This window comes from Vicugna pacos, chromosome 16 (genome assembly GCF_048564905.1).
Source record: "Vicugna pacos chromosome 16, VicPac4, whole genome shotgun sequence".
NCBI classification, from domain to species: domain Eukaryota; kingdom Metazoa; phylum Chordata; class Mammalia; order Artiodactyla; family Camelidae; genus Vicugna; species Vicugna pacos.
The window spans coordinates 58,439,640-58,454,674 of NC_133002.1; the positions used below are offsets into that span (position 1 = coordinate 58,439,640).

At 40.1% G+C, this 15,035-nt stretch overlaps 1 protein-coding gene across 4 annotated transcripts in view; it reads right to left on the bottom strand.

The window, feature by feature from the left end:
• ACOX1 (acyl-CoA oxidase 1) overlaps window positions 1-15,035 on the bottom strand; it is a 21,347-nt gene continuing 6,312 nt past the window's right edge. For 3 of the 4 annotated variants that reach the window (XM_006199400.4, XM_015235313.3, XM_072939607.1), the window contains 12 exons: window positions 10,515-10,675; window positions 8,345-8,452; window positions 6,833-6,952; window positions 6,571-6,686; window positions 5,960-6,129; window positions 4,675-4,837; window positions 4,031-4,221; window positions 3,568-3,747; window positions 3,324-3,429; window positions 3,041-3,184; window positions 2,674-2,880; window positions 1-2,003 (listed from right to left, as the gene is read on the bottom strand). In XM_006199400.4, coding sequence (XP_006199462.1) covers window positions 1,953-2,003; window positions 2,674-2,880; window positions 3,041-3,184; window positions 3,324-3,429; window positions 3,568-3,747; window positions 4,031-4,221; window positions 4,675-4,837; window positions 5,960-6,129; window positions 6,571-6,686; window positions 6,833-6,952; window positions 8,345-8,452; window positions 10,515-10,675 — 1,717 coding nt within the window. In that variant the 3' untranslated portion in view covers window positions 1-1,952. The remainder of the gene's footprint in view (window positions 2,004-2,673; window positions 2,881-3,040; window positions 3,185-3,323; window positions 3,430-3,567; window positions 3,748-4,030; window positions 4,222-4,674; window positions 4,838-5,959; window positions 6,130-6,570; window positions 6,687-6,832; window positions 6,953-8,344; window positions 8,453-10,514; window positions 10,676-15,035) is intronic. The other variant, XM_006199401.4, reaches the window with a different exon arrangement.

The following is a 15,035-nucleotide window of genomic DNA, read 5'->3' on the forward strand; positions in this document are numbered from 1 at the left end:
TGAGATTTCATGATATCTTTATTCTTTGATTACAATGAATAAAGTTCAAGACAAAACATTCCAATGTTAATAAAAACACTGTCAAATATCAGATTGAGTATTTAAATAAAAATCAAGGTGCTAGACGGAATAAAGCTGGCTCTAGAGTCCTCACCCTATTCAAACCTGCTTAGATCTCAGACCTCTGCAGCTTGATTAGGTGGGTGCCATTTCAAACACCCTCAGATCCTGGCCACAGGCATTCATCTGTGAATAGGACTTTGAACAGGTCAATACTAAGCAATTTTAAATTTACTCTTCATTATTTCCCAGAATCTGAACTATTGTCAAAAGAGATTAAGAGCGCTTTTTACTTTAATCTTAACACAATTATCAATTAGTTCTCTTGGTGGAAAGATCAAGGCTTGTGTCAACAGACAGTATTTCTTCTGCTGGACCTTGAAGACTCCTATTCCACTGGGATAAATTTTATGTCAGGTCCCAAGATAGGAATTTTATTTCCACTGAACTATACTACATTCTCAAGACTGATTCTAGAACAACCGGTTTCATGAAGATGTCACAGATATACATAAGCAGTTAACAAGTTAAAAAAAAATCGAGTGACTTGTTTTAGTTGATTTTAAGAAAAATTCATTAAGAGCTACATGTTTAGGCTTTAAATAGAGAATGACTGTGTAAATTAGATTTCAGCCGAAAGGACAATTTAGCAAGTCAGATAAAGCTCCTAGAAACATGCTGAAAATAAAGCCAGATATACAATAAGAAATAGATTCTATGGAACTTCCATTCATCCTTTAGCCAGAGTTTCAGTGATTAGATTTTCTGATCCCAAAATCAGAACACATGGTTTGTCAAAGGTTTTTTTCTGGGTGTAAGAGGCGGTAAGTGATTCTTTTATTTTTGTGATGCCAGGTACTGTAACTTCCAAGCATTTTGATGGCTTATGCTAAAATGAACAGAACATAGGAAAACTGGATAGTTTCAGAAAATTTAGTTAATATGGTCACAAAAGTTACAGTAATCGTAACTGACAGCTCTCCCTGAAGTATTTCACTAAGAAAGAACCGTGGCACTTTTTTTCTCCTTCCTTTAGCATCTCTCTCAGGAGAGAGAGAGGGAGCCAGATCAAACACTGACTGAGGTCCCATCAGTTGCCAAAAGTTACATGTGGCGATAACTTTGCTACCTATCCCTTTCCCAAGAAGTTGGGGACAAAGGGAGTTGTAGTGCTACTAAAAGCAACAGCTTAGGGATCTCTCCAAGGGGAGATCAGTTCCTAATTACATGGGACAGGGACCCTGCAGCAGCCTGTGCTGAAGAAATCCTCCTGTTGTTCCTACAGTTAGGCAGGAACAAGATGTCAGCAAAGGGGGGCAAGCAGGCAGGAAACGTGCCAATGTGTCAAGTACAAACTCACGCACATTGGTTCCTGATTAGTTTCCTTCCCCAATCCCTCTTCTTCGGTCCTGCTTTTTAGCCAGGGCTCCGAGGGGGAGGACAGTTAGCAGGAAAGCTTGGAAGGGTTCTACCCTGCTTAAAAAATACCTTTGCTTAAAAACACTTGTAGATCCAGTGATCAGCAATTAAGAAGAGAAAATAATTAACTACTTAGTAGTTGAATTCTACTAATTATCAAAAGTCATGGCCTCCTGGGATCAGCAGCATTACAAATGGAAGTCATCCTGTGTTTCTTAAAGCTTTTTCTGAATGCATCACAGGTTCTCTTTCAGTGTTAATTGCACTTGTAAAACACATCTGTTTCTTTCCTTTAATCTCTGAAATCTGTTGTTTTTTTCTTTTCATTTTTATAAAAAAGAGGAAAGGGGTCAATTTATCATTTGCTCTATAGCTTTCTGAATTTGATAAAGATTCCACGCAGATTGGTGTGACAGGTGTCAGGGGAATCGATACAGCAGCTTTCAGAAGCAGGTCGAAGTTGTCAAGATGCTTCAGAGCTTGGACTGCAGTGACTTCAGGTGCTTGTGGTAAGATTCATGGACCTGCAGGGAAGGGAGAGAGAAAAAATTGCTGACAAGGAGTTTGCAACTTAAAACAACATACTTTTAATAAAGAAATTATCTGAATCTTATTTGGATCCTGAGTCCAAAAAAAAAAAAAAAAAACACCAAAGGGCAGGAGGTGGGGAAGAATTGAGCAAACCGGGGGTATCTGAACATTGACTGAGTAGTTTATGATATGAAAGAATTACTGTTAACTTGTTTAGGCATGAGAATGGTATTGTGGTTATGTTTTCAAAAGAGAGCCCTTACCTCTTAGAGATACACACTGGAATATCTACAAATAAAGTTATCTGATATCTTGGATTTGTTTCTAAATAATCTGCAGCTTGGAGGCTGAGATGAAACACAACTGGCCATGAGCAGGCGGGGTTTGAAGCCCGACGAAGGGTACGCAGGGAGGCATTAGTGTTCTATTTGTGTATGTGTTTAAAATTTTTCAGCTGTTGTTAAATAATCAAGGAAGTTGAAAACCTGCACTCGGCAGGAATGGCCTCGTTCCCTTCTCACCTGCTGCTCAATCAATGGAGCGACTGTCCCAAGCGCCCTTTAAGGGCTTTCAAAGCTTTCACGGATGAGTCACTCTCAGGGCTTTTCTGCCTTAATATTTAAGTGAACAGTTTCAAACGGTGAAAAGACACTGTTTCTTTACCTCTGTTTTGTTCAGTGGGGACTTCTTGGCCCACTCGAACATGTTTTCATATACGTTGCCATCATAGCGGCCAAGCACAGAGCCCAGTGTCACATCCTGGAAATCAAACGCGTCAACCAGAGCAACGGCATCAGGGCGGATGGCGGTCAGCAGCTCCTTTATGCGCTCGTTCACTTGGGTGACTTGAGACTCTGTCATGATGCCCCACTAAAAGCAGCAGAACAGAAGGAGAAGTATGTTACACAGACAGAAGGATATATTTATATGCATGTATATACACCTGCACAACTATAAAGTAAACCACAATTCTTTTTCTACCAATAACTTACATGCGTAAATGAAAGGAGTTAAACTGAGAAATACTGACCTGAAGAAAATCCCCTGCCTTCTGACAGATTCCATACAGGGAATACAAGAGACACAAATTCCTTAAGACAGCTTGCACGGATCTATCTTGAATTTGGGGGATTTTTTCTGAAAAGAGCTTAACTACCACATAGTGGCAATGTGCCTACATAAAAAGAAAACAGCAAAGTGTAAGAAACCTTGAAAAAGACTCAACGCACGGAGAAGGGTTTCTGCACTAAGAAAACGAGGTGGGTGGTGAAGGACCGGGGCGGGGGGGTGGGGAAGAGAGAACCACCACTGACCTCACTTGCCCGAACCAGGTCAATGGACGTTAGGTTCCATGCTACCTCCTTGCTTTTTCTGTGAATGACTTCAGCTTGAAGGTTTTTCGCAGCAATTTCTACTAATCTGTCAAAAAAGAAAAAAAAGAAAAAGAAAGAAAACTAGAGCTCAAGGGAGTGATCAGTGGTACCTGTGCCTTTGTCCTCTGCCATCGGGCCCCCAGCCCCCACTGCTGCCTGTCCCAGCTCCCGAGGGTGTGCTCACCTGGCTGCACGGAGTCTGTACGCTTCAGTTAGGCTGTCAGGGCTGTTGATGTCCACCACGGTCGGCCAGACTGCCACCTGCTGTGGCTGGATGCGCTGACTGGGCAGGTCATTCAAGTAGGACACCATGCCACACACCAACTTTCCTGAGTGCACCTGGTCATAACTTTTCATCAGGAACCTACAAATCACCAGGTCACATGCTTTCACTAACTATGCTTCTTGTGAAACAGAAATCAAACAGAGCCCTGGAAGGACTAAGCCATGGGACAGGTGCTTCATACTCACTAGAGTCTGACCATAAGAGAAAAACTGCGGGTTGGAAGGATGGAAAGCAAGAATGGTATCTTTCAGGAAGAAATACAACGCGAAGAGAAAATGTGGGAAAAGGAACCAACGAAAAGGTTCCCAGAACTGGAATATTCTTAAGAACAGATCAGAGAAACGATGAGTTAGACTCTCACCTGGCTGTCTGGAGCATCATGACAGTGTTTTCTCCCTCAAAGGTGCAGGTTGGGGTAAAATTGACATAAATATTTGGAAGTCCACTGCAGTGAGAATAGCCATGCCCGCCACAGGCCATCCGACAGGCTTCGATAGCAGCGTTCGCCGTCCAGGACGTGAAGGCCTTCAGCCCGGCGGTGAGGGCATGAAGCTGCGGGGGAGGAGGCACGAGGTCGTCAGAGCATCACCCGTGGGGCTGACGGCCCGTGTTCCAACAAGAAACCCTTATCCTCACCAAACAGTACTAGTTGCCTTCAAAATCACTTGCCAGGCATGTAAACTGAAAAGCAAGGTCATCCAATTGGCCTGAAATAATAACATGCCCACACTCCCTTCTGAACTGTTCTACCTGGGGAAAAAAAAAAGGCACCACTTATGTTCCTTTGATTAATAAATGACCAATGTGGTACAGTAATTCTGAATCTTAAAAACAAACCCACACCATCTTCACATCTGATCCATTTTCAATTAGAAAAATTTCTCTACCTTTTGAGAATATATGGATTCTTTTCAAGAAATCTCAATGTTTCACTTTCTCTGGACATTACCCAGCAGGAAATATGAACCAGAGGGTGCCCACGAGGGAACAGGACCCAACACGCACCTCTGGCAGCTCACTCAGGTCCCCCTCGCCAATGTCCTTGTTAATCCGGTGATAGGTCTCCTTCATGTATGCGCCCACAAACTGGAAGGCATAGGCGGTGGCCAGGAGGGGAAAAAGTTTGTACTGCTGGGTTTGATAATCCAAAATCTGTGGTTCTGGTTCACTAAAGTACATTAAAAAAAAAAAAAAAGAGAGAGAGAAAGAAAAATTAAACACCTACACAGAACTTACTGTGTGCCAGGTTCTAGTCTAAGTACTTTTCTTGGGGAGGGGGGGAGGGGGGGTGGTTAGGCTTACTTACTTACTTACTTACTTACCTACCTACCTACCTACCTATTTATTTATTTATGTTTAATGGAGGGACTGGGGATTGAACCCAGGACCTTGTGCATGTTAAGCATGTGCTCTACCACTGAGCTATACCCACTCCCCTAGTCTAAGTACTTTGATAGATTATTTAATCTTCATAAAGACCCTGTGAGGTAACTTTTATTTTCCCTATTTTATAGATGGGGAAAATGAGAGGTTAAGAACCTGCCAGAGGTCACACAGCTAATAAGTGGCAGATCCTTGATTTAAATCTAGGCTGTTTGGATAAAGAAGACCATGCTCTTAACCACCTTGTTGAGCTGCCTTAGGTGAACAGAATTTTCTAGCTGTGACGTTCATATCTTAGTCTTTCCAGTCTAAGTTTCCTTGAAAACATGGCAAGACCCATGACAACATATAAGACCAAAGTTCATTAACCTCACAGGAGGAAGGCAATGTGAAAGGGGTCTAGATGGCTGAATAAACCGTATTTTGATCACAATCTGAGAAGACCCAACACATAGAGTTAAATACTTGAAGTCTAAGAAAGTCTGCTCTTAACAATTTCTTTGAGTAAAAAAGTTACCAAGGAGCCATGCCCAAGAAATAAACCGCGTCCACGAGCACAACAAGGAGTCAAATTTGACGCCACTTTTACCATACCCAATCTGTAGTGCTTAGCGGCAGTGAGAGTTTCACACTGCCTTCAGGTTTTGAACATTTCAGAGCTCAAGTGACTTACAGAGCTGAAGTCACATTACTGTTTTTCCTAGGTTAAAAGTGACAATAAGGTGGTTATTCTCATCTTTCCACTTAAGGGAAGTCTAGGTTCTAGGCTGCAGACCCAGTACACAGCCATCCTCACTAATTTTATAGCAAATGCACACCTTCTCCACACCATATCTGGGAATTCTCATATCTGAATGGGGTCAAAGTCAAGTCTTCAGCACTGAGTCCACCTCAGGCCCTCCCTTACCCTGGCTTGATTTCAGACTGGTGCCTCACGGCACTGTATCGGATGGCAATGGTGCAGGCCTTAGACAGACACCGAGCGGCTTCTCCCACAAGGAAGGACCTGATGAACACCATGGTCCCGTAGGTCAGCTTGTTACTCACGGGTTTCACGTACGTGCCATCAGGCTTCACCTGGAAAAAGAACATGGGACTGATGCTTCCTTCTGTTAAACCCAAGTGGCAGTTTAGGCCAGTGGTTCTCAAAGTGTGGTCCCCAGAAAGGCAGCATCAGCGTCACCTGGAAACTAGTTGGAAAGATAAAACCTCAGTCCCCACTCTAACCTACTACATCAGAACCTCTGGGCAGGGAGCCAAGCAATCTAGGTTTTAGCCAGCCCTGCAGGTGATTCTAATGCAAATGAAAGTTTGAGACCCCCTGGCAGAAGAAACCACAACATGCTCTTCATACCTTCCAACTGCTTTTGATTTCCTGGTCATAAACAAAGAGCAGCAGAAGTAAAAATTTGTTATTATCTTCTAAAAGAACAGACCCTTCTAACCCTGTGATTATCAATAGACACTGATGCCCCCGTGGTTTTGACACCTCTGCTGCTACTTTCTGCCTAAATATACCTGGGCGTACTTCATCAGCATGTTTTCTCTGGGAATACGGTAATTGTCCATCTTCAGGTAGCCGTTATCCATCTCATCATAGCCAAATTTGGGGCCGATGTCTCCAACGGTAATCCCTACCACAGATGAAAGGAAAGTCACAAGGTGTTTATGATCCAGAATTCTTGGCTTCCCTCCTCTTCTTTAGTTACATGTTACACTTTTTGCAGAAGAAAGGGATTGGCTTAATTTTTCATCTTAACATCAGATGAACAATTCTAACCTGGCAGAGGCTTATGGGTCCCAAGTTCCCGAATAGGAACAATGAAGGCATGTAACCCGTAGCATTTCCCCTGAGTGATGAGCTGGGCAAGTACAATTGCATAGTTTGACGTCTTTCCAACTGCAACATCAAAGAGAACACAAGAGGAAAGTGAGCAAACGTTCTGACATTTTCGAAGGATAGAAATAAAAGCCAGGGGAAAGCGTATGTTAAACATAACACTAGATTCCATCAGTAAAGTGTGTCCAGAGAGCCTTTCTTATGACAGTGCCACATCTACTTCTCAGAAAGAAATACACTTAAACAGACAGCTATTAAAATTCACTGAATTTTGGCAGAGCAATCCTTCATTTTCTTTTTTAATATATAAACTTAAATTTGTATTGATATAATTGATATATAACTATGTAAATTTAAAGTGTAAGACATGTTGATTTGAGAGCCAGCCTTCACTTCAAAAGACAGCTTTACTTTTCCTTCTACTTATTTCTCATTCATTTACATAAAGATAATTTCAGGATAACCATAAGAACATTAATTTAAATCACTTCCTTTTTCTCCCTTAAAGCAGGGCTTTCCAAAACAGGAGCCACTTAGCCATATGTGGCTATTTACATTTAAGTTAATCATAAGTAAACGAAATAAAGGATTCAGTCCCGAGTCAGCTAGCTACATTTCAAGTGCTCAGCAGCTGTAAGTGGCTAGTGGTTACCACACTGAACGGTGAAGACAGAGAAGATTCCATCACCGCATAAAGTACTATGGGATAGAACTGCTTTAAGAGATTTTTGGTCAGCGCCTCCAGAAATATTTAGCTTTTTTTTTTGCATGCTAGGTTTTTCCTTTTTAAATCAAAATGTAACATCACATATTAAAATATATAATGTGAATAATGAAATCCTTCAACCACTCATGTCATCTGAAATATATATCCTAAAACAACAGCGATATTAAATAAATTCCATGGCAAAGCTATTTAGAATAAAAATTTAAAAACAACTCAAATGCTTTTCAATATGGAAATGACTAACCAAACAGGGAATACTAAATTACTGTTTTTGTGTGGTTTTTAAAAAAATTTTTGACAGGGTAATTAAGTTTATTTATTTAGTTGTTTAGTTACTTACTTACTTATTTTAACCGAAGTACTGGGGATTGAACTCAGGATCTCATGCATGCTAAGCACACCCTCTATCACTGAGCTATATGCTCCCTCCCCTCCACGTTACTTTAAATGACGACTCTGGAAACTATGCTAACGTGTTGGAATGTTTAAATGAAAAACTAAGAAAAGCAGAGTAAGACAGCTTCCCTTCCTGAGCTTCGTAAAATGTATAAATATCTACAACATGCAACCCAAGAGAACGTGAAATAGCTTAGGATAATTTAAACCTGAAGAGCTTTTTCTATATTTCGAAATTATATTCTCATGTAAGTTCTACATCCTAAACACAATCTTACAATAATAAATCTTTAAAAGATCCAATAATTGTTAAAAAAAAGTTCACTTACGCCCACCAGGCCACCACTTGATGGAGGTCACAGTAGGACTATTGAGAATAAACTCCTGGGTTTCAGGGTCGTAAGTGGCTGTGGTTTCCAAGCCTCGAAGGTGAGTTCCTAAGGAAATGAATTACACTTACTTCAGACAGAATACGGGAAAAACAGGTACAGGGTCAAATTTCCCACCCAGCCCTCTAAAGCAATAGTCTCTCAGAGACCAACAAAACCTAACATCAACAAAACATCTGTAGATGAGTGACAAATGGTTGATAACCAAGACACACAATTTCCTATGCTCAAATCAGAAGTTCCTGTTCAGTTGGAAATACAAATGTCAAGCATGTTCCATTTCTGCACTTGACTGAGTGCACCTCTATGGCAATGGATACATAACATTTATTGAGATCAACCAATAGAAAATGTAAAGGCAGCTTAGAATCAGTTTCATAGGATCACAGGATATTAACTGCACAGGGACGTTAACAGCCCTTTTAAATGCATCTCTATGTTGTTAGTGTTGCCAATTTCAACTCATTGGTATTGTGTCTACCAGACCGATTCAACATTCTGGAATTTTGTCACAACAAAGAATAACACGTGACAGGAAGAGATTTTAGCTAAAGTTCTTGTAAATTGAGAGTTCATTTCAACAATGAACGCTAGAAACGAAAAAGAGAGCTTAAAAAGTTATAACCATTTCAGGGAAAAAGACCCGGAACAGGGATTTTTTTTTTAATCTTCTGTAAGTCCAATAATAAAGTCTGAGCTCACCCTGCATTCTTGCAATGCTAGGCCTTAACTCAGTCCTGACTGGTTCACTAGTGTGACTAGAAGACTTCCCGACTTCATGTTTACTGGAGATGGACAGGGATTCATGTTTTAAATGTTAATACAAATGTGCCAAAATTCTTTGAAAAGAGTTACAGAAAAATGTTCTAAGTGACACAACCCTAGAAATACTATTCTCAAGTCAATTCTGAGACCCTTTTACCAAACTGCTTTGATAACGCACATCTCATTAAACACAAACTGTGAGACATTTAGAAACCTCCAGGCTAAGTAACAGAACGGCCAGTTGATGTGTGATCCACAACCTTCCTCTGTGTGGGAATCAAGGAACCAGACACTGAGGCTCCTTTCATCAAAGAAGAAACTTTTATAGAAAACGAGGTAGCATATTAAACAGAGCAGGTAATGAAAATGCTCAAAGGCACAATTGGATCAACTAATATTCCCTTTGGAAAAATCCTGTAAACTACCACTCAGCACCAAAACTGAAAGCCAACCAAATTAAGCAACCAAATTAAGATGAAGTTGTACAGAAATAAGGAGCAAATGGCACATATACACTAGGACAGTTGTTTTAAAACCTCTGAGTAGGAAAAGGAAGCCAGAAGTAAATGAATGGCCAACAGATACCAATACAGAACAGATGCTAAGAGGACCAGCCACCATCTCCAGCCCCATCCAGTTCACTGGAAAAGGTAGGTGCAGAATGGAAAGAGAAAAGAAAGGCGGTTGCACACAGTGCGGAATCAGCTGCCTAGAAGTACTGCTTCCCTAATTTTTCGCCTAGAAGTACTGCTTCCCTTATTTTTCTAAACTCTGGCCAAGCCATCTTCAGAACTTTACTGAATTTACTGAACCAAGGCAAGGACAATGTCAAGGTACAAAATGCTGCACGTTCTGGTTACATAAGCCACTCATTTCCCTCCAGCAAGTCAAAGAGCACACATACTATTAATTTGTGGTTCTTCTGGAATTTGTACAAGCTCATTAAGGTATCCATAGTAGAGGTAATCAGATAGTAACGAGGAAAAAGAGATGGGTGCAGATTCTACATGCACACAAATTCTATATAACTTCAGTGAACTGCAAAAACTGCATAGTAAATAAAGTCTGACTTGGAATTCTTGACCTTCTGAAGGGGAACCATGAACAGATAATCAGCAAGTCTGTGATAATATGACCTTTCATTTCCACCGACCAGAGCACTGTCTAAGTCAAGACTTTCAAGTATGGAAACCCTTGCCTCCACAGAAAAGACTGCATTTAAATAGATTGTACACAGCATGTGGAGATGCCACCACTGACACGTGGCGGGGGCGTGGGGGCACTCCAGGCCCCCTAAGCTCGCAGAGCCCCGCCCAGCCCAGAAGGTAGACTGAATGCACCATACCATGACCCATCTCTGTCTGGGCATAAGTGCCAATGATCTCCAAGTTCCAGGCGGGTATGAAGAAGCGCTCCTGCTGCTCCTCGGTCGCCTGGTGAAGCAAGGTGGGCAGGAACATGCCCAAGTGAAGATCCAGAGGCCCAGGCTGCCCTCGCTGCACAAAGCTTTGAAGAAATACCAAGGATGGGGATTTGAGAGAAGAGTCATCCGGGATGAGAGAATCAGCAATTTGTACAAACAGAGCAAGGGAAGGAGAAAAAAACCTGTTAGTATGAATTAGTTGAGTGGACTTTACTATGGATGGGAGCACTGCCCCTTTCTGTATTACTTTATAACTCTTGGCAACTTCCACTTTTCTTACATTGGCAAGAAGTGTTTGGCCGCTGATTCCAAAGCCTGTGCAGCACAAAGCCACACAAGCAAGGCAGAGGATTCCAGCTTTGCAATCAAAGCAACTGAAAAACGTGAAGAGGCTAGATGGAATGGAGAAGCTGAGTTGTACAATGACTTATTTACGTTAATGGAAAGTGGAGACCAGAGTCGCTCTCTCAGGTGAAAGTTCCTCCAGGATCCAATTTCAATAATGCTTCTAGGCTGGAACCTTTCCTGTTTGTCCACAAAACATCCAGCATTAGTCCACATTCCTCACGTAACTCTGTTCATTTCATTCAGAGCCATCAAATATTCAGCCTCATGCTACTGAACCAGTTTAATACAAAAAGTGACAGTGCTCCTAATCCCAATAATTAATTTCAGAAATAAAAAGACATGTGATTTTTATTGAAGACCACAATATATACAAACACCAGATTTATGCATAATAAGCTCTCCATTACAATTACATGGGAATTACCACTAATGATAATAAACATGTTAGTTGTCTGTTATTTATTTATTTATTTATTTATTTATTTATTTATTTATTTATTTAATTTATAGTTGTCATTTATAATCCACTTCCTAAATTCATTCTTTTTCCATTTAAAACTTGCAGGTGCCTTAGGCATTTATTTCTAATAGGAAATAGTTCTATATGCTTTCTATATTCCTTTGTAATTTTGCACGTTCTTGGCATTTTTATTAACTTCTAGCTCTAAATTAATCAACTGTATATTGCTCTTACTGTTCTCTTTAGTTATCTTAGAAATGAGCCTAAACATTTCAGTTTCAAAAATCTGTTCCACATGAGGAGGAGCATAATTAGGGCAGAGTGCTCAGGTGCGGGGGATCTGTGACGTCGTCCTCCCCCCCCCCCGGGGGGGGCTGGGCGGGGCTTTCAGCTAACCAGTGAAATAAAAACCAAAGAATGTACGACTAACTTCCTCATTTTACAAAGAAATTCAAGCTGAGATGAGTTGAGTGTCTTCAGGTCAAAAAGATAATGGCAATAAAGGACAAGAATCTCATTGGCTCATTCTGTCTCCCAGTGCAACCTGGGCCGAGGACAATGATAAGGACACTAGGATGACTTTCGGACACTACAGCTAGACTTGGGAGATGTCAAAGTGGAAATCCTGTAAGCTGTTACCTCCGGTGGAAACTGGGTGAAAGGTCCACGGAACCTCTCCATGCTATTTTTGAAACTTCCTATGACTCTATAATCATTTCAAAATAAAAAGCTAAACATAACAAAACCAAACCAAAACCCAGCTGCAATCCCTGGAAAAAGGTATTCACGGGATGAGAGAGTATCTCTCACTCACAAATAGGAAAACCAACTGTCCTGTTTTGTACTGGGGAAAAATGGTGTTACCCAGAGCACGCTCAGTAAGGCAGGGGTAACACTACCACAGCCAGACACTGTTTTGAAACTGAAAAATGTTTTCAGGAGTAAAAAGTCTCTTGTGACTAGGATAAGGACTATTCAGAAGTGGATGAAATGAAGAAATATTACAAGGAGAAAGTGACCTGGATAGTTTTTGACTTAAATCAAATATTTGTTGCAATCTTTATGCATGATAAAGATCATATACTATTCAAAAATAATTTGAAAATTGCAACACATCATCATTTTACTTGCTAAAGAGCTAGGATTAATTCTCTTAAAACCGTAACACCAAAAGGCCTTTCCAGTCTCTTCTATGTTATACAGGGCTGGAAAGGCTCCAGTCAACTGAGGACAAAATGATTAGGTTAATAATACATAAAAAAGGAAGAAATCAACATATCATCTCCATGGGCAGTATGATTATAATTCTAGGAAATCAACCACAACAAAACACCATCAATAATAAATGAATTCAGAAAAGTTGTACGCTATAAGGAAAAAAACCCACTTCATTCTTATCCATTAAAACCATTCAAATAGAAGCACCAGTATAGAGAAAGGTGATTTATAATAGCAACAAAATACTTTAAAAATGTGTTAAGTAATTTAGCTCAGGATATTAAAGATTTAATTAGGAAAAAGCATAAATACTTACTAGGATGAATAAAAGAAGATATGGATAACAGGAAAGAAATTGCTAATTCTTGGCTGAGAGGACTAAATAAAATGAGTACCTCCCAAGAAAATACAGGGACTTAATGCAACATGAGTTTTAAATTCTAATAGAATATGTTTTAGAACTTGGCAAATTAAGATCAGAATTCATCTGGAAGAATAATTGTGCAAGAACACTGAATACCTATATCCTGAAACGTAACAACAGTAGGCTTATCCCATCAGATTTTTAAATGTCTTAAAAAGCAACAACGAGCCTAAGTTTATGATGTTAGGAGAAAAAGAATGAAACAAATCCATGTAATATACTTAAGGTTCCAGAAATAAATTGCAACTATCACAAAACTCTAAGATGAACCAGAAAGAACGCAACAAGGAGGAGGGGCTTACTAGTTAATAAACATAAAAGCAGTATGGGATTCACTCATCACTCAGTATCACACACGAGTCAAAGCATTAAACACAAATCAAACAAAAAAGGAATAAAATAGAAGATAATTATCCAAGATATGAGAAGGATACTTTGGATATATAAGGCCAAAACGTTTTAAACAGAGGCAACAGGAAAAACACCGGAAGGGCACAATGTAATCTTACAAGATCAATATGCAAAGTTTGTTTATTCAGTACTTGAAGGAGAAAAACCCAGTTTATAAATAGGAAATGCAGACAGTAAGTCAAAACATGTAACGTCCAGACTCACTAGTGCTGGAAAATTAAAACTTTAACTCTTAGGATATATTAAAGCAGGAAGAAAAAAAATAACAAAGTAACAGTGTCGATGGGGCTATGGAGACACAAGTGCACTAGTGAGTTGATGAACAGACCAAAACTCGTTTGGACTTTGCACCACCAAAAGCTAGAAAGTGTTCATTCCCTTAAAACTTAATAATTCATTTCTGAGATATTCCAAAGGCATAATCCAAAGAACACAGTTCTTGCAAAGAAGTTTATATTGTTATGAAAAACAGTGGGGAAATGAGAATACCCAGGGAGCAAGTGTCACGGTAAGTCCAACAGGGAAGAGAATCACCCTGGGAAAAAGAGGACAGGAGACTCTCTGAGAGACAGAGCAGTGAGGATACAGGGAGAGAAAGATTAGTGACTTACAAAATCAAGTTTACTATTTATTTTTCAAGTTTCAAAGAAGGAAAGGTGCATTATCTCATATTTGAGTATTAGTGATGGGAATTTGCAAAGATCCTGCACCATCTTCGAGGATGACTGAACTACATAAGCTCTATTTTCCTTAATAATAATAATAATAATAATAAGCAAGAATCCCTATTAAGTGGCCATAACTTGAAATGGTCAAATACGTGTGAAGACCAAACATACTATCTCCTTTGTGACCTGGGGAAAGGTATGGTCAGGATGACTAACCCTGGACCATGTTCCAGACTTTCCCATTAACACCCAGGGAGACAGCATCCTCCTTGGCCCAGGCCTCTGTCTTTGCTCACAGACTCACAGACCAAGTGTGTGCGGGGCTCGTATGCTGATACAGACAGGTGTGTATTTAAAGGCGGGAAGACACATTCTAAAGGGAAAAGGAAAAAAACTGGTGACCTAGACTTTTTGCCGGTGGTTGCATTTTAAGATTTTTGAGCATTGTGGAGCAAGCCCGAGCAATTTTGAGTCTCTTCACTTCTCAGTGGCTCTCTAGAGGTGAAAGAAACCTAAACTGAATGTTACAGCCAATTCTGTGAGAACTCTCTAGATAATCATTGCTGACCAATCAATGATCCAAAGTCTTTATAAACAGTCAATCTTTACCCTGTGCAAGCCGCTCTCCTGCCAACCCCTCTGACGCTGCAGTACTTTTCACAGATTCTACGTAAGATTATACCATCACACGACACAAATTAACCAACAAACTGACTAGCTTCTCTGGAAAAGAATAGCAGTCAGCAAAACACAACTAATGTGAACTGACAAAGTTCCAGCAAGAAACAAGACCTCATCTTAAAATTCTGTTTCTCTAAATAAACTACAGAGATTAAGATAAAGTTGTTTGAATTCAAGAAAACATTCGAAAACTGGAAGCAGTAAGGGAAAGGAAACTCTAAGAAACACAAACT